General features: G+C 37.3%; 1 protein-coding gene across 6 annotated transcripts in view; it reads right to left on the reverse strand.

Annotated features, from left to right (window-relative positions):
• Nucleotides 1-20139, reverse strand: part of LOC137927018 (insulin receptor-like) — a 91227-nt gene that overhangs the window by 5095 nt on the left and 65993 nt on the right. For 3 of the 6 annotated variants that reach the window (XR_011107726.1, XM_068770789.1, XM_068770786.1), the window contains 20 exons: nt 19288-19466; nt 16514-16660; nt 14743-14902; nt 13667-13823; nt 13047-13267; nt 10504-10678; nt 9623-9855; nt 9053-9229; nt 8437-8645; nt 7724-7880; nt 7522-7575; nt 6355-6549; nt 5476-5630; nt 4003-4170; nt 3440-3682; nt 3005-3093; nt 2581-2809; nt 1716-1934; nt 1202-1282; nt 650-896 (listed from right to left, as the gene is read on the reverse strand). Coding sequence is in view for 3 of the 6 variants with exons in the window: in XM_068770789.1 (XP_068626890.1) it covers nt 650-896; nt 1202-1282; nt 1716-1934; nt 2581-2809; nt 3005-3093; nt 3440-3682; nt 4003-4170; nt 5476-5630; nt 6355-6549; nt 7522-7575; nt 7724-7880; nt 8437-8645; nt 9053-9229; nt 9623-9855; nt 10504-10678; nt 13047-13267; nt 13667-13823; nt 14743-14902; nt 16514-16660; nt 19288-19466 (3495 nt within the window). In the remaining 3 variants the exon portion in view is untranslated. Of the gene's footprint in view, nt 1-273; nt 389-649; nt 897-1201; nt 1283-1715; nt 1935-2580; nt 2810-3004; nt 3094-3439; nt 3683-4002; nt 4171-5475; nt 5631-6354; nt 6550-7521; nt 7576-7723; nt 7881-8436; nt 8646-9052; nt 9230-9622; nt 9856-10503; nt 10679-13046; nt 13268-13666; nt 13824-14742; nt 14903-16513; nt 16661-19287; nt 19467-20139 lie in introns of all 6 variants that reach the window. The other 3 variants (XR_011107728.1, XR_011107727.1, XM_068770787.1) reach the window with 3 other exon arrangements.

The following is a 20139-nucleotide window of genomic DNA, read 5'->3' on the forward strand; positions in this document are numbered from 1 at the left end:
GAGGTTATCAATTTGATAACGACGTTGGTGATCAATTGTTTAAGAATTCATTTCCCTTATTATTAAAGTACATTCAGTGTATTTTAGCCACTTTCATTATTAAAAAAAATTCTGCAGCTAAATCGTTCTTCTTTCGTCATTACAAACACTTTACTGTTGAAGTGACAACATTTTAAAACGCCTTAATTTTAGTAATTTTATATTTCATCATCAGAGCGCGGGAAGCCGTATAGTTAACGACTTCCCGCGACCCTAATCACGTCTTCAGTTCACCTAGTGTGAGGTCTATTCACGTTGTGCGTACTGGCTCGTGGTCGCCGCTCGATAATCTTCCATCTCGGTCTCAACGACCTTCAGTTGCACGAGCGATGTGCCCCGCCCACTGCAACTTCAAACAAGCAATTGTTCGCGCGTCAATGACCTTGGTTCTTTTGCGGATATCCTCATTATTTTTTAGATCTCGCAGTGAATTATGAACAGACATGTCCATTGCTCTCTCGGTGACCTTGAGCCTTCTTATAAGGCCCGTTGTAAGCGAATATGTCTCCGATTCGTATGTTATCATTGGCAACACACACCGATCAAATATTTAATCTGCAGACTCAATATACGCAGGGTTAGCATTGTAGATGAGACGAGAGATACTGACCGAGGGCGGTGCGTTGCAAGGCGTACATCTCCTGTCCTTGCGGCGAGTGGAAGAATGAGCGGTGCCTGAAGTAAGGCTGTGCGCTGGGCGCCAGGTCGGCGACCAGCTGCAGAAAGGAGGGGCGCGCGGCACCTCGGTGCGACCAGCAGGCGCGCATCAGCTCGTATAGGCGGTCGGGGCAGTGTTCGGGCCGTTCCATCACACCGCCCTCCACCACGTACCGCACCACTTGCTCATTCGACAGCCCCTGTAAAAAAAGACGCATGTTGGGTTAATCGACTATGTTTTAGTTACAATAGTTTTGGCATAAGTAGCTCGCGGATGGGTACAATAAGTACTCGAATGTGTTCACTGTAGTAATTTGATTCGAATTGAGACTTTGTATCACGTTTGACTCACATCAGTTAGACTTTTTTAAAGTAAAGAGACAAAGACAACTTTTTCAATTATATTTCTCGGGAAGCTACGTTGCCTTAAATTGTTATTTCTAATGAATAATTTTATAATGAAAGCTTTCAAATTAATTGGTTTGGTTTTATTTGTATTGTTTACCTGATAGGGCTGCATCGCGAGTGTCGCCATTTCCCATAACACGACACCATAACTCCATACATCGCTGTTACTTGAAAACACCTACAAAATTTCAAAATAATATATCCAAAACGTTGTTTATGTTTTGAATCAATGAAAATGAATTATTTAATTAAAGAAATTAACTTTCACATCGAGACGATTATCTGAATAAATAATTCTCGCGAGTCTTAAAGAGTATACAAAATCACTGGTTGTTAAAATTAAACTAGATAAATCAATTTTATTTTTAAGATCAAAGCATTTCAATTTAGAAAGAGCTTTTTTCTCCGTCTCGCATAGCGTAAGATTGGACTAATAGAGAATAGTCTCTATAAGTTAATTTTATAAATAATAAAGATGTGTTGTTAGTGGTCTATCATGTATATATTTATATGACACAAAATTCGTTTCGTCCAAACAGCATATTGCAGGTCAACTGTTTGAAGGAACATTACAAACATCCATATTAGATAAATAATAAAAACGAACATACCCCATCTTTCAAGCTTTCAGGACTCATCCACCTGACGGGCAGCAGTCCCTTGGAACCCTTCCTATAGTAGTCAGTTTCGTAGATGTCCCTGGTCATGCCGAAGTCACCCACTTTGACGGTGAGATCGCCCGCCACCATGCAGTTTCGCGCCGCCAGGTCTCGATGTACATACTTCTTAGCGGACAGATACGCCATACCGTCCGCTATTTCTATTGCCATCTGGAAATGTTGTTGAATTGCGGAAATATCTATCAAACTGTACTCCAAATTAAAAAAGGATTCATATTATTCCAAGCTTAAGTATTGTCGTATTTTCGCCTTTTAAGATAGTTTATTACTGGACAACAATAAATCAACGATTTGTTATAGTACTAAGAGATTTTATTAACATTATTGTTTCAAAATAATGTCAATTTTGGCAGTGTGTAACTACACCTGTGTTTTATTGAATTGTTTCTGTTTTGTATTTCTGTTCGTTGCTTGAATGTACAATAATGTATACTACCATTATTATTAATGTGGAATATACTTAAAAATAAGAAAAAGAGGGTCAAAGAGTCAATCAATTATGGTTGATAACTCATTAAAGTAAGCTTTATTCACATGTGCCCTAGATAAAAAGAAAACAATATAATATTTATTTATAGTACACGTCTCTTTCAAAAGAGGGCATTACTAGGTACAACCTCTACATCGATATCTGGCGTGAAAAAGAAGTGTATTTAAGAGCCCACGTTAATGCTGTCCCGCTTAGGATTGTGATCCCAAATTTTGGTGCACTGACCATCACAGGTTCTTCTTCACCTTCATCTCTTCATTTTATTCGAAAAAGTAACCGATATACGTCAAAAGTAAGTCACATTACCTGTAATATGTTCTGCAGCGTTGGCGGTGCTGCGTCGTCTTTTTTGGGCAAGGAGGAGTCCGCGTCGGGTCGGTGGGACCGCAGGTACGTCTTGAGGTCGCCAAACTCCATGAGTTCCATGACCACAAGCGTGGGCTGACCACGCGACACCACACCCAGCAGTCGCACCACGTGGAAAGTGTCGAAAGCCTTCATCACTGACGCCTCATTCAAAAACTCGATACGCTCTCTATAAGCAACCGATGAATATATTGTATAAATTTTTGAACTCATTTTTAATAAAATACAGTTAATTTAAAATTTTTCATTTGCAAAACATTCCTGCGTCCTGAGACCTAAAGAGCGCAACAAATAGTATGGTAACGCAACGCTTAAAGTCAAAGTTCTAAGTATTTATTGTAAGTAAAAATGATGTTAAGTGTACCTGTCAGTAGCGTGTTCATTGACAGTCTTCACAGCGCATCGAGTTTCCGGCTTTCCTTTTTCAATATTTTTAGCGATTCCTTCATATACCTGAAAATTTTGTAATAACTAATATAGCAAGAGTTGAGAGATGGTTTTTTTAAAACAAAACTATAACAATTAGGTAGATAAACTACATATTTCGTCATTGGGCCGAACGGTTCAAAAGTGGCGCCCGTGAGCCAGTAGACGCGGCGAAGGCTTTGATAGGCAATAGACGCCCACGGCATGTCATAGGCCTACACTAAAAATTGTCACAATGACAGGTCTTGAGCTGCCCGCAACCAGCGACCGTTCCATACATTATTGACAGCAAAGGAGCTTTACATTTACCCGTTGAGAGGTTTTACGTCTACTTCAGATTATATAAGTATATTAATAGTTTTGAAGTTCGTACCATTCCAAAAGAGCCCTGGCCCAGCTCGCGTATGAACTCGATGCTAGTGCGAGGCAGTTCCCACTCATCGGGCACATACACGGTGGACACGTATTCCGGGTTGACGGTGGCGAAGAGCTTGTTGCCCTCGGGCGAGGGCAGCGCGCGGCGAGCATACCACGCGCCCGCCGCCAGCACCGCCAGCAGCAGCGCGCCGGCGGCGGCGCCCCACGCCCACATGTACCCCGACTCCGACCGCCGCTCCTGAATGATATCAACCACCAATTTATCTATTTATCAATATAAATAAAACTGCGACCAGGAGCTTTGAAGACGAACTCAAATAGCTCAGCACGATACCTGGAACCCGAGTACAGGTACGAAGTCGAATTATACAAAATTCTTATTTTAAAACTAAGCTCTTATAACAATAAAACTTGACAAGAATCTTTTTTGGGGCATATTAAAGAAAATTTATAATGGATTTTATGAAATGACGCCTACAAGAAGTATGCCTATTGTTGTACTCTGACTAGGGCGCGCGGTACGTTTTGTTTGAGTGTGGTGCGTGTGACAATGCGTACCGGTATGAAGACGTAGACGTTGGCGGAGACGTTGCCGGCGCCGCCCACGGTGAGCGGCGTGACGCGCACGCTGTAGTTGCCGGGCGCGAGGTTGCGCAGCGTGTACCCGCGCCCGTTCGACTCGTAGTCACCCGCCGTGATGCAGCTCTGCAGGCCCACGTCCTGTGCCTGCCGGAACAAACGCATTTACAATACATAAAAATATATTTAGGTACATCAACAAAGTTTACAGTATAAAATTAACAATGGAAAATATCGGTGTAAATGTAAATTAATTACATTTACACCCAACTAATTATTTACACGAAATTAATTGCATTACAATTTCAACTAAACTTTAAATTTTGTGTAATTTGATATCAAGAATTAAATAAGGAACTTGAGAAACCGAAAAGATAGCCGCTAACGTTAACATTCTCTGTTGTTAAATTCGGTTATTACAGAGACCAGTGACAACAAATGAAATTCTTCAAACCCAACAGTTGTGCCAGACTTATTCGACGTATGTACTGGTGATACCATTTTGGTCGAGTCTATAATAAACGTGCACGCTTGTTATCATGTAGCGATGAATAGTTACTAAATTAATTTTTATTCCTAGTTTCAATTTCTGTTTTCATGTTTTGTACTTATGGATTAAATTTTCTCTTATATATACGTATGTTATATGGATTTCATTATAGCCTCTTTTATAAGGTTTTTCAGAAAAATCTTTAGAGCTTTTTCATCTTAAAATTGTTGAACATGTCCTCAAATTGACTATATGTAACATATATTCCATTACATTATTTCTTTACTGTAAAATTAGTTGGGTTTTCATTCAATTACTTTAACATTTTCTAATAACAAATGGATTCAACATGATTAATATATTGTATTATAATAAGCATTAAAAAGTGAAAATAAAACTGCGGATGTCACACAAGTCTAGTACTGAAGGCAGACAGTGGGAGCGTACAGTAGCATTTGTGCATCAGGGGACAACCTGTGTTAAAATGATACCGATGAAGTACAATAGAGTTTTACTCGGATTAGTCTATATCATCTATTTCTACAAGTTATTTATGCATTTTATTATAAGAAATAGTTTGTACATATTATTATTACTTCAAATCATTTAAAGCGATCACTTATTTAAACATTTATACAATTTATGTAAAACAGCGAACTTAATGCGGAAGGCTTATTTACCAGTTAACAGTTTGAGCGGTGCATAGAATGAAGATAGGTGAAGTAAATAAATATAATATGAAAATAATATGAAAAATGAATAATCAATATGAAAAGAATAAAAAAGGAAGATAAAAAGCCTTTAATATAAATATATTAATGACAACTAATAATTATAATAGTATGTAAAATAAATAAGAGAGTGAGTTACACTACACTACACTTGTGAGTTATTATGAGAAGAACGCTTAAAAATTCAATTTGATAAAGACCAGAATCAAATCTAATTATTTTAAAAAATACCTGACTATTGTCCTCGACACGCGAATGATGCACGTTGTAAGCCACCACGAATCCATTGGGGTTCTCCGGTGGCTTCCAGGTTACATTCACTTCAGGTAATGTTTTATTTGACACTATTACTTCAGCACGGACATCTTTTACTACATCGGCGTTCGCTGTGAACAATTTAAATAAATGTAAAAACTATTTTAGGAATCAATAACAAACAAAATGGCCAATATTTATTATGCTCAGCAATTCAAGATAACAAGTGATTCATATCCGTCCAAATTAATTATAAACACGGTTAGTACTAGTACGGTCAGTGATAGTACTTACAAGTTTGAACACCCGTCCTAGAGTTATATACAAATTGATTGCTTATAGGTGTAAAAGCTTTAAAGGGTTGAAATATATAGCACATGAAATTTCGGAAATAATTAATGTAAATGTGAAAACAAAGGCACGGACGCTAATTTCAATGGAATATACAATAGATTCTAATAATAATAAAAAAATGTGTAGCTCATCAGCTTATATATATAGAGCCAAAGTTCCATGTTTCAATTTCAAACGAGATATATTTCAATGAACTAAAAACTCTTGAATGCTATTACAAGATTTGTACAAAAAGGAAAGTCTGAGATATGTCGTAGAACTTTATTACATATGCGAACTTCCATGAATGATTTATTAACTTTTTGAAGACGAAATTTGGACGTGAGGAGTTATTTCATATATTTATCATGTGTCAGTCACAATTTTTTATATAACAATTTAAAGTTTGGCGTATAAATAATATGTATATTAAAATAATTGTTATTTTCTTTTTATGTTCGATGGTAAAAAGAATAAATAAATAAATAAAATGTATGTTTAATTATTAAAGACATCACTCACGAAGTTCAAGAGTACGGAAGGTGTTGTAGGCGCGACCGGAGCACCAGGTCTCGTTGTAGTTCTCCTGCGACTCGTAGGGTTGTTTCTCGCGGCACGCCCACAGGTTGACGGTATACCAGGTGAAGTGGTGCATGTTCTCCACCAGCAGCGACCGCGTGTTACCGTCCAGCTCGTAGTACACCGACTTCACGTACCCTGACAATGTTAGCTTGTTCATAGAGAAAACGACTCTATTTCAATAACTTTCAGGTTTGTTTTTCAGTGTCTTTGATAGGTTTGGTGTATTCAAATATTGTTAGGTTTACCGATTAGGACAGTGTCAAAGCAATATTTTTAGCATTTATTTTATAATTTACAGTTTAAACATACTCGTGTGCTTTTTAAAACCTTTTACTTGTACTGTGTTTTTTTCACATGTGGTAATTTTAATAAACATATTTCTTTGAATTACTTCTTGTTTGATTTGCTGTGGCGCTTGCATAATTCCTAATTTCTTATAAAGGCAAAGTTATAAAATAAGTTATATTTTCTTAAGACTTCTTGATTTGAATACAACAATTTAAATAATAATACAAATATTTCTACCATGAGTAGAATAATGGTGATGCAAGCACAGCAACAATAAGATGCAACCCACAAGTTTTGTAATTCCAAATAAAATTCCCACCACCTTGAGACATTACTTCTCGGTAACCAAGTAGTTTTAAAAGCAACAGTGCCTTGTGGAACATAGCAATACCTCCGTACTATTGAGAGGCGGTATATTACTGTATATACATGTAATACATTGTTCAATTGTCAAGGGTTGCCAGAGCACTAACGCCATGTTTGTAATCAGTCTGCGTGTACTTATGTTGGTAAAACAAATGTGTATTAACTTTATATATATGTACAGAAGTGAAAATAAGACTAAGGTGAAAAATCATTGCATTGTATCAAGCTCGTTCGGTCTAAATAAAGCATAAAAGTGCATATCTATCTAATAAACAGAAAAAACAAGATACATGCAAGTAAATGTTACGTGATAGAGAGCATGCATAGCAAAATGGATGTTGTTAACACTTTAAAAGATGCTCTGTGACCACGTGTTATATTTAGGTACCAATTATATAAAATAGTCATGCAGCGTTAGTATTCACAATTACAAAAGAGATGTCTAATTTTAACCTGTAGTATTGTCCTTAATGATGCAAGCGTTAGGCTCGATGCGACTGCATTTAACTGAAATAAGAATGTTCAGATGGATGTGATGATGGCGGTGATGCCGATAAGCTTAATGGGGTGAAGCATAGACAAATTAGCAGAGAGTTGACGTTCATATTAGTGGGTTAAAATAGAATGTTCGCGTATAGTTTGTTCCGCGTATTACCTTCAGAGTCGGTGGAATTGAAGTACTGTAGGCCTTGTTCGGGTTTGTTGTAACCGCTGAGGATGACCAACATACTGTTTAGCTCCTTGTCTATAGCTCGTTTTATTCTACCGCCTCCCGACTTAGCAGACTTATTTCTATCGCTCTTCACATAAACCTAGAATGGAATGAACAAAATAAATAAAAATATTTTTTGATAATGCTCTATTAATCCATTATTTCTTTTTAAATCAGTACTGATAAAAAAGAGCTAACTGCCGTCTCTCATTATCATTTTTTAAATAATATCGACCTACGGCGCAGAAACATGGTCTAGCACTTTGGGAATTATTACTAACAGTCGCTTAACGTCATGAAGAGGGCTATACTCGGGATTTATTCACAAGATTCAATTGGAAATGAAGAGATACGCTGATGAACAAAAGTGACCGATGTAGCCTTGCAAATTGGCAAGTCGAAGTAGCATTGCGCAGTCCACATAGCGCGCGGGACAGATAGCCGCTATGGCCCTAAGGTTCTGGAGCGGAGACCATGGACCGGTAATTGCAGCGTTGGACGTGACGCCCTTGAGGTGGACAGATGACTTTGTTAAGGCGGTCGGAAGACAGTGGACGCAGGCCGTTTTCAACCGGTCTGGACATACACCACCAGTAAACGCCTTGCGGCTGAAATAATAAAGAAATGGTCAAAAAACCATATGCCGGTGATCTTACATGATTCTGCAGTTCGTTTTCGAAATTAATACTGTCGATGCGCTCCTGCTCGGCACGCGAGCTGATCCTGGAGGCGGGGCGCGGTGCGCAGGCGCAGGAGCCGGCCACGTCGCCCGTGGCTCCCGCCCCTTCGCCGCCCTCTGCGGAAGACTCCCCGCTGTCTGCCGCCTCTTCGTTGCGGACTGTTATCATGTTCGATAGCGCGCTTGCTGTTGAGTTTTAAAAGTTATAATTTTATATTATGTAGTACCTGTACTACATTATAACCTTAATTTTTTTGGACTTTGGGCAGGCACATATAAACTAATCAACTTAAGGGCGTACTAATGATAAACCGAAGACGCATTTGTTTTGATTAGCGTCAAATATTTGTCGGCGGGTGTTGTAAATATTCTGTGTTTATTTGTTAAAATATAAGTGTTGTTTTAGTCTTCCTCACGATGTTTTCTCTCTATAAAAAAAAAAAAAACTTTCCTTGTACCTTAACAAAATATAAAAAATAGCCGAAATGATCAAGTCGTTCTTTAGTTTTATTCTTGTTTAAATAGGCATATTGATGATTTGCAAACTTCGACACACATTCAAAAAAGCGTATTATGTGTGTTATCATACATACGATTATTGCAGTAGTTGAGATTGTCAGCTAGTATGGTGGGTCGGTTGTAGCTGTTGGCTTGGATCTCCACATGGTATATAGATATGGTTCCGTTGGGCATGGCGGGAGGCAACCAGTTAATCTGTACCGAATGTGCCGTCCGTAGTTCCACCGTTAATCCTAACGGCGGGCTGGGAGCTGGAACCAAATGCATTCATGTTATTTTGCTATTCCAAAATAATTAGTTTACTCCAGGCACAACAAGTGGTGCAAAACTTCCGCCTGAAGGTGATTTCTACACCATTCCTATTACACTTTCCTACCAAGGGTATTGAAATACAAACTATTACACAAAAGCACTTAAGATAGAACTAAATGTCCCCAGGCCTAGAAATTTTACAAGTATCAGGTCACAGTAATATTTTGGCCATATTATTTGGCGACAAAAATAAACATCACAGTAAATAATTTTAGTACTGCGAACTTAGTAAATAATATTCATAAGCAATAATTTGTCAATGTTTCACCATCACTCTTAACTTGAAGATTAATATAATAGATTCGTAACAAATAAAACAAAAGGGAGCTTACAAACGGGCAAGGTTTTGAAGTATATGATGGGGCTTTGGGCGCCCTTCTTGTCCTGCAACGTGGTGTACGTCTTCACGTAGGCCGCGTAGCGCGTGAACGGAATGAGAGGAGTCAGCAGGTAGAAGTGCGGTTGCAGGTTGTCGCAAGGGTTGCTCAATGCGTTCTTAGTACTCGCTGCGGGCTTCGATGCGTTACTTCGCACGTCGTCCATCGTGATGTCCAGAACGTTCCACCTATAAATCAAACAAAAATCAATTTTCACATCGAAATTACAGTGTCTGTAACCTTTCGTAAATATATCACAATTATTCTTGTATTATATCAAATCTTCATCATCATCATATCGGCCAATAGATGGCCAGTGCAAAGCATAGGCCACCTTCAGATATCGCCACGATGACAGGTTTTAAGCTGCCCGTATTCAGCGATTCCAAACGACCTTAACTATTTCGTCGATCTACCCAGTGTAGGCCTACTCATGTCCTATCTGCAGGCTCGTGATCACCACTTGAGAAACTTTCGGCTCCAAGGGCGATAGATTGCACTAGCGATATGCCTTGTCCATTGCACCTTCAGACGAGCAATTCTTCGAGTTATGTCGGTGACCTCACTTCTTACAATCGATTCGAATTCGCACGGAAACTCCAAACATAGCTCTCTCCGATGCTCATAGGTGACCTTAAGTTTTCTTATAAGACCCATCGTAAATGACCACACCTTGGATTCATAGGTCATCACCAGCAACACACACTGGTCAAAGATCTTCATCTTTAAGCATTGTTGTATTATGAACGAGTTGTTTTGGGATGATCGATAAGTACCTAAAATACAAATCTAGTCTTAGCACAATTTAATTAAAAATCTTGTTAAAAAAAACTTACGTGTCAGAACACGCGTCACGTTGTCCGTACAGTGTGACATTATGTTCAGCCGGGATGTAGTAGATGGAATATCCAAGCATCTTACGGCTGTCCTCCGAACAGTACATGTCCCATGTAAGGACCACCAATCGTTGCCCTAATTGGCTGGCCTTTAGCTTTAACACATCCTGGAAACCTGAAAAATCAAACAAGGTTATTAACTAATATAAACAAAATTATAACTTTTACGAGAATTTTATCACGTATGCTGCCGCATGGAAGAAAACCTAACTCTGATCTTCTTCTACTTAAACGTTTCTCAGTCTTAACTATAAACTGAAGGTCCTATTATAAGCAAAAATGGTAGGTTTACACATATCACAACAGTAAGTACACTCTTAATATGGCGCTCTAACCTAGTCATTTGGCAAATATAAGCAAAAAATTATAAAAACAATTTTTTTTTTGTTTTTACATATATATTTCACAGAAAACGATATGCATACATATTCACCAAACGATACTCACAGTTTGTGTGCGAAAATAGTCGTTCTTAAAAGCTACTATTTCACTATATATCAAATTTATTTTAACTTACATCAATAGGCCATGTAAGTAAAGTTAAGTGTAAAATATTTATAAATTTATAAGAATTACTCACAGAAAAAAATTGTACATACAAGATTCTCTTAAGCCTTTTCTTCTGAATTCCACTGTTTAGGTATTTGGACTCATTTCTATGAAAACCCGTTTCGGTCTTTAAGTAAAGTAATTTGTAATTTTCATTGCACATTTTATCGCATTAAATATATTTTATTTGGCAGATATAAATAGATAAATAATATATACAAAGCATTCTATCTTGACTGTAAAAATGCGAGCGTAAGATAATGCGTCTGTGGTTTGCTTTGTGTACAGTGAATAGTGCTGAGTGTATAACGACGCCCTGAAATATTATATTACATTCCGCAAACAATACGCGATTACGCAGCGCGTTTTGAGTGACAGCGCCTTATGAGCGTGGCGCCAGTCAGATGATATTGTTTAACTACTAGTTTCAGCTTGCACGCGTTACAATACATTATTATTACATAATGTTATGTAACTGTACACATGAAGTAAACAAAAATTTAAACAGTTATTGACGATTTCGTAGGTAAAGTATTAACCTATTTCTTAACGACTAGCTTCAATTACTGGAGAACTTTTGACAATACATCAGTCGTATAAGAGGGTTTTGTACAGTCTTACATCTTACAGTACGAGATTCCGTGAGCGTCTTTTTTTACCTGATTTATATTACGGCGATGGTAACGCCATGGGGACTTAGCATAGAACTTATTTTAAGGTTAACTACAATTACATCGGATTGGGAGGCTGCTAAGGTCTAAGGCTGCTTCGGCAGACGTTTCATGGAGCGACTAGGCCCCACGAGGGTACGTCGGATTAGGCTGTCATTAGTCGATAATAACCGTTTAGCATTCCGTCTCAAGTGCGCCCGAGAGGACTGTACCACGACTTAGTCAGTTGATATTATCGGGCTTCGTTAATACTACTTCAGAAAACGTTAGCACTGGGAGAAACTCATGCAACGCTTCTATTTAGAATGATCGGAGGTTGGTGACTGGTGTGATACAAGCGAGCCGACTTCAATTCTGACGATGACGGTTGGCCTTCCAACGGCTGGGAAGTGTTTATCTTATGGTCGTCGCGTCTTCAGACCATCGATAAATTAAAATATTCCTAGCGTATACTACTAACACACGTAAAAACGATGGCAAACTACGATGGCGGTTTTAAGCGGTAAAGACAGTATTTGAATGTTTCAGTGCACTTATACTATTACCATTTGTTAGACTTAAATTTATTTAAAAAAAAATCTTTGAAATAGTTGTTAAAATTTTTATAAGAGCTTTGTTCGTCTAAAAACTTACAGTAAAGTTGGCAAGCTAAGAAAGACATCAAACACGTAATTCGTTACAGATGAATCAGATTTTGATATGAACTTTTTAACAGATTATTCTTCTCGAGCATGCCACTTTTCATAAAAGGTCAAAAACCGACAACTACTTTGCCTTTGAAAAAACTTATGAAATATGTTTTCTATTATGTAATAAATATCATGTTCTGAACAGATTTGATGAAAATATCATGATTTGGAAATATCGTGCCGGCTTTCAATCTGCGTACCAGAAATGTGTCATGTTTTTTTCTGACTTTAGTAATTTATATTAATAAACATTGCCTGTTTATTAATATAAATATCACGATTTGAGTTAAACTTTCAATTTCAGAGGCTATTTAACAACAGGCATAAACACAATTTGAACCACACGCCAACGCGCGAAGTTTATGGTGTTCTTACAAATCATTGCTAACTTTATTTCAATGAAAACTGGGATTATTATGTTTTGTTTTCTGTCACCCCTCAAATAAACAAAGTTTTTATGTGATTTATGCAAGAACAAAAATAAGAATAAAGACTTATTAGTAAACCGTATTATTTGACTGTCGTATAATGTGAAGTTACAATGCAATAAATACATAAAAAAGTGATTACGTACAAGATGCCCGATCGCCGTTGTTGTCAACGGAGACCTCAATCTGTTCGAAAGTTGAAATGGGATCACGCGTCATGTTCTTGAGTGGCAAGATCTGGTTGTAGCAGAGTTTCGGGTTGAAGTGGATGAACAGCTTCCCGCGGCTGATCTCGATCGACTTGTGCACGGACCAATCCCACAACATCTCCAAATTCGGGTTATTGAAAATGTACAGGCTCTGCATCCTGCGATAAAGTAGAAGTTTGCATTGTTTATGTATACTTTAACCAAAAGTAGAATTATGAATATTAGAGATATATCATACAGTAGAAGAATAATAAAAAGAATAATAAATATCATAAAATGAAGAAATATTCTTTTAATTAGTATTATCCAAACTAAAATCTGATCACAAAAACTAACATTGACATGTTTCACAAGATTATCAAAAAGACGGGAAATAAATGTAGATCCATAATATTTGGATCATAACAATCTTTTTCCTGTTTAATTATAATTAGTTACGCAAGACTGTATTTACAATCCTTATGATTGCGGTCCTTGACAGCAATGAGGAATTAGAGGAAGTTTAAGAAATAGTATTATTTTTAAATAATAAACAAAAGAACACATTACAGACTCACTTATCAGTCATATTGTTATCGCCAGCAAGGCCACCAATGCGACGCAAGTTTTTCAGGAACATAAGCGACACCAGCGGGTAGGAACGAGTGATCTTCAGGCTGCCATCAATCTCGCGGATCTCACCCAAGGATGCCTCTAAAATTGCCATCGTGTTGCCTGCATAGTATAAATAACAAATTTAAACTATTAGGCTAGTTGAAAAAATTTAAGTCACACGCATTAAAATATTAAATAAATACCTAATCCTAAATTCCAGTATAATGTTCTGTGCATTGTGGCTTTTTAAAAAAACTGCTTGCCAACGCAACATATTTGGCGATATATTTTTATTTAAATACTTTATACCCGGTAATTATTTTGGATTTATGTATGCTATTTTACCATATTAAATACTAGCTGACCCTTATTCGCTTTGTGAGTTTAATGTATGACTCCTCAATCCTTTGCGGGTAATACTTCGTAAAGCCCGTTCTTAGGTGAACTCTAATCGGCAAACGAAATTCATTCATTCATTAATATCAGCCGAAATAAATGAATGAAAGCGTATGTCATCCGCAATGCTGCCCCTGCTTTCTTGATTTATTGTTAATGTAAGAATTTAACTCGTAATCTTTGGCCACTCAATCAATTAAATCGTTCATCGAAGAATAGAAGCCCATTGCAAGGCATAAGCTTCCCCCAAGGATCGCCACAGTGACCGGTCTTGCGACCGACCGCGACAATAATTAAGTTGTTGGTTCGCCTAGTGGGAGGCTTTGCCCATGCCTCGTTAACCGGTTCGTGGTCGCTACTCGAGAACTTTCAGCTCTAACTGCCCTTGGTTGCACGGGCACGGACGTGTCCCGCCCCCACTTCAGACGAGCAATTTTTCGAGACACCGCAGTGATTTTGGTCCTTCAGTGGATCTTTTTAATACTGATTCGATCAAGTACCTACCTACCATATACGTGTTTCTAAGCCTTATGGTTCCCGAGAAATGATACGTGATGAGTCAGTATGTAGGTGGAAACTTTTAGTATTTATCAGTAAGTATACCTATACTACCATACCAAGTACACTACTAAACGGTACCCACCAGTGCCAGCGCGTAGGGAGATCTCGAGCGAACCCTTGAGATGTGTGCAGCCGCGGAACTGCTCGGCCGCCGCCACAGAGTCCACGCGGCCACCGGTGCACTCGCGCACGCAGCCCGCCGGCCTGCACGGACGGCACGTGCCGTTGTGCGCATTACCCACCTACCGCACCGCACCAAACAAATTATAGTATGTATAAAGAAAATATAAATACGTATATCTCTCTCTAACTTCATAAACACTTAAAAAATAGTGAAAGACATATGATAAAAACAAGAAATAAAAATAAATTTAGTCTTCAATAAGTTAACAAATCTTTCATATGTCTAAATGTGTACAGATATAGTAAAGCTCCACTAGATATGCCTTCCGTTTCTTAGTTTTGAATCTAAAATTTAAAGCATTAAAATTAAATAGTTTTATAATAGCAATGAAGGATTTTTAGTTGATAGAAATATCTTGTCATTTGCAAGGATGTTATTATAATGTAAATATCAAAAATTGTAAGATTTCATTTAAAAAAAACAGCGGTTTAGTGTTTTGCAGTCTCTTTTCAGCAAACCACTATTCCGAACCAGATGTAGCGTATTTTAAATTTGAATTCAATTATTAATTTAATTATTAAATTTGTGGACAACCGTGTATGGTATTACAATGCAAAAGGGTTATATTGTATCGTCTCTAAATTATTATGCTACAAATTTAAGAAGTTCGTTAGACTAAAACTTGGTAAAAATCCTATTATAATCTGTAGGAATTTTGTAATTGATAATGAAACTTGGCAATTAATTTCTCTACTACTGTATTAAGAGTATTGTAAGAGTGGCTATAAAAAATCCGACTGAGTTTGAAATGGCCCTTCTCAGATACGTACACGAGTTAGTCACTGTAAATGATCTATGTGAATAATATGTTGAAGAGAAGAAATATATGAACAGCATTAAAACCGCGATTCAGATTCTCACCCAATGCATAGTTTAAAACACGTGCACCTAGATATAAGAGGTCCGTGCTTTCCTCTAACAATCAAACAGATGTCGTTTTAGACATCGCTTAGTTTTCAAAAGGCCCATCAATTTTTATACACGACTAATGTTTTGTTCAGCGCTGTTTTATTTTAGGTTGTTAACACGCTAAAATACAAAGTTAATTTTGCAATTAATCAACGATTAACGACCAATCAACAGACAGATAAGTTTCTCGAGGCGTTTCACTTGAGAGTTGTTAAAACTTTTTTGACATGATTAATGATTAAATATATATTATTGCCATTTTCCAAGTCATTAGTAATTTTATTGCTCTTTTAAAAAATTCATTAAAAAAATTATACAAGAAACAATCATCAATCAAAGTGTAAGAAAAAAATTAATTACTTGTTTACTACAGATAAGAGATAATCTTTTTCCACTTCGTTAAATCTTTTAGTGACATTTCCAATCACGGAAGCGTTTACAAACCTCGGAGCTTGATTTTAAGTTAAGGGATGTCATTATGTGGGAACTTAATTATGTACAAGTTTCTATTAAATGGACTTTTTTTCTTAATGTTCATATGTGATATCACTTTGAATTAATTGTAATTTTAGCTGTACCTGCCTTGTGACCGAGGAAGATTTAATATTCCTACAAGGCTAACAGCGTCGACTTTAAACAGAAACAAGAAGAAGATTACTGTGACTTCAATGGAAAATAACATTAACAAATGGGTATTATTATATGGTGGTAATGGTAATTATTTACTGTTATTTTTAGTTATAGTTATTATATTTGGTACCTCCATGTAGCCGCTGGGGCAGATGTAGACGCAGGTGTTATTAAGTATCTTGTAGGCGCGGATGTTGGGCGCGGGCTGGCTGGACTCTGCGGGCGGCGGGGGCGGCATCGCGCGACACTCCTGCTCCGTCACGCACCGCCGCGATAGCTGTGTACAGGCATCACTTATTAATACATCCACCTTCTCAGTAATATGCTTTTAGCGACGCAGTCGTGACCGTGGAGGTCCTTGCACAGCTCTTCTTACAGATTGACAATTTTTAATCTCCTAATAACTTCGCATAGATTCAAGGGCAGTTTCGTGAGGGCCCTCTTAATATCTGTCCCTCGCAAAGCTGTAAGACGTTTGAAACTACAATAAATTACTCTATAAAGGTTAACAAGTATATCAATAGAGTCTACTTTCTGTCACATAACATAGGCAGAGTATTTCAATTCAATTCAACAAATTTCAATTCAATCCGCAACATTCGTTTTCTTTCCCTTCTTTTCATTGTCCACACTGCATCGTAACGCGAAACTAGAGCCATTGAGAATCGAACCTTACGGGGCCACTTTGTTTTTATTTTGCACCCTGAAATCTTCTGCCAATATACGGCAAAGATTCGTCGTGACACATTTTGTTAATTTTGGTTTAATCTATTGTATACATCCCTTTTATAAAGCTTACTTTACATATTTCTACTTACAACCTTGCTTTTATTCTAGATGCCACTTCAAGAGTTTGTAAAAACGTGTTTTTTTTTGTCTTTGTTCCTTTCATATAACAAACAATACAATTTTTTTTAATACAACTGTCGTCATTACGTAACTAAACTACGTAGTTTTATATACACGCGATACGTACGATCGTATTCCATCTCGTAAATCGAGTGCTGACAATAAAACGCTGTATACATAAATCTTTTTGAGTTCTAGCCCTAAAATTGGACCGCGTAGGTTCCTCATGCTTTTAAAGAGCCATTAAACAACAATACCGAATGGAGTCAGCGATTATAAGATCCTTAATCATTTTACTACGGTTACCACTGCTCAAGAATACATAACACTCTGTACAAATACTAACATATAAATAAATATGCAAGTTAAAAAACTTACGCTGGAAAGCGACAAGTATTGCTCTAGCAACGAACAAAAGGAAGCTTAAACAATTAACGTTCAGAAAGATTACAAATTAAAAAACCGGAAGACGTTTACTGTACTAAACTCTTTTAGAGGTATTTAAATATTTTACCCGAACACGAAATAAAACGAGTAAAAACGAGAAAGAATTTTTGTACAGATACAATTACTAATTCTTTTTCTTAAAAATCAAATATTTAAGACAATCTTTGCAAAAATTGAGATGTTTTAATTTCATTTTCAATATAATGTCTTCAGTTCTCTTCAAAGATCTTATATTTTTTTCGGCTACAGGAGCTGTTTAGGTATTTTTCTGATTTGTTTTTTCTTCTCTTCTAATTTGTGTTTTTTGGTTTTTATTATTTAAATTGTATTTTTTCCTTACGTGCACAAAGCGCAGGCAGTTGGGAGGGAGATAGTCGCTATTTGATAAGGATCTTTCTTCTCCCAGCTGCGAGTCACGCTACAGGCTTTTCTTGTATACAATTTTTTTTTCTTATGTCTAGTACAGGAAAGTGCTTGCGTATTTACAAGAGAAAACTAAAATTTAAAGTTATTTATAATTTGTTTATTTTTATGTTTTAGGCTATGACTATTTGGTTAGTTGTTTAAGGTGTATAGTATAGTTAAGCATTTATAATAAAATTCGACAAATGATCTCAGACCCTCCTTTTCTTAGTTTAAAATCTAAAATTAAATTGATATTATTAAATAAATCTTTCATAGCATTTAAGAGTTTTGGGTTAATTGATGTGTTTGTGGACTCATTTGCATGGTTGATTTTATAATGTCATCGAAACTTGTTAATTTCATTTAAAAACAACTGTTAAGTTTCTGGCCGGCTCGTCTCAGCAGATTAGCATTCACAGCCGGTGTTAGCTTACTTCGATAATAATATAATAATTGAAAATTCAAAAGTATGTATAAATAGCTACTTGAATAAAGATGTTTTGAATTTGAAAATCTAACTTTAAGGGCAGCATCCCAAATGTGCTGCAGTAGCACGTCGGAAGTCTTAGTGCCAAGTATCATTGTTAAGGAAGACAAAGGAAATACAATTATAATAAATAAAAAGGTCTTATGGAAACAAAAAATATTAAAATACTAAAAAAGGCCCTTGCCGCTTTAAAAAAATATATGTACTTAACAATTAGGTAAACTTAACTATTACCTTTATTAATTAACTATTAACAACAATCAATTTTTTTTCACACCAAGTAAAGTCGCATGTATTTTTAATACAATTTTTTTGTACTATTTTGTAAAAACTTATCTAATCGTCGTAGTTTCAGCCCCTGCAAAGCATATGCCCCCAAAGACATCTATGAGAGATATACTATAATCGCCACGCTTGGCAAAGTGGTTGAGGTTCGAAATTTGGTATTATGGGACGCAGAGGAGGCTGCTGCACATCATCTGGAAACTTTTTTGTGAGCTTACTATATAATTAATGTGCTGTGAATTATTTAAGATTATATTTCGGGAATAGAACCGCGATCTACGATCAAGTCTCAGTCCTCAATCGGTGGGGTGCTACTGCTCGACGAGAACCTATCCACCGTGTCAAAAAAGGTGGTTGTTAATGCAATGCAATTGGGTTTTGAAGTATTTGGTTACTTGTTTAGGGTTTTGTTGTGTGGTGGAGTGACTGACCCGGTAGGTGTTGGCGGGGCAGGCCGTGACGCAGGTGCGGTTCTCGCCGTAACCGAGGGAGTAGTTGGCGCACACGTGGCAGTCGCGCGCGTGCGGCCCGTCGCAGCCGCCCAAGCACGTCGCGTTGCAGCACGTGCCATTGCGCGTGCACGCGCGCCCTCCGCACGCGCTCGGGCACGCTGCACACACATACATACAACCACTCCTTAACTTTATAAACAATTCGTAGCACATTGTATCATGGCGCTTTGTCCTGCGGGGGACTACGTCTAGTGCGGGCATTTTTCGCAATGTTCAGTATTAAGGTACATTGCCATTACTTTTAAAATAATATATAGCGATCACGTGCAGTATAACTGGCCACACCACATACACTGACCATAAAACTTTTGAGTGCGTTATGTGCGTACCAACTAAAACTCTGACGCAGATTTGAATTCTAACGCCGTCATTGATGTTGGCGCTGTCATTGCGTTCGGGTCAAAATTGTAAATAGTAAATATCCTCTATAAATACGTGAGTACACCATCCCATTTCAATGGTAACCCTCATTCGCCTCGCCTTTAAGGAGCAGATACGTGCTCAAGTGGTAACTCTCCTCAACGCGCTAATCGCGTATATTGGTGACCCTGACGCGATCGCTACAGCTCTTTTGCTTTTCTTGTCTTTTTTGTCGTTGTAGATATATATTCCTCACACTTCTGTAGATATATAAAAAGTGCGCTAGTACGTACAGACACGTGTTTACCAGCGATCCGCATTTAACCGCTAGTCATACTTATATGTGATCCGCTCTCTAATACTAGTGAACCAAAAACGACTTAACATGCGATCCGACAACATAAGTCTAAC

This window comes from Battus philenor, unplaced genomic scaffold, assembly GCF_028537555.1.
Source record: "Battus philenor isolate CCGP_79_NKW_IND1 unplaced genomic scaffold, ilBatPhil1.0.hap1 SCAF_3, whole genome shotgun sequence".
Taxonomy (NCBI): Eukaryota; Metazoa; Arthropoda; class Insecta; order Lepidoptera; family Papilionidae; genus Battus; species Battus philenor.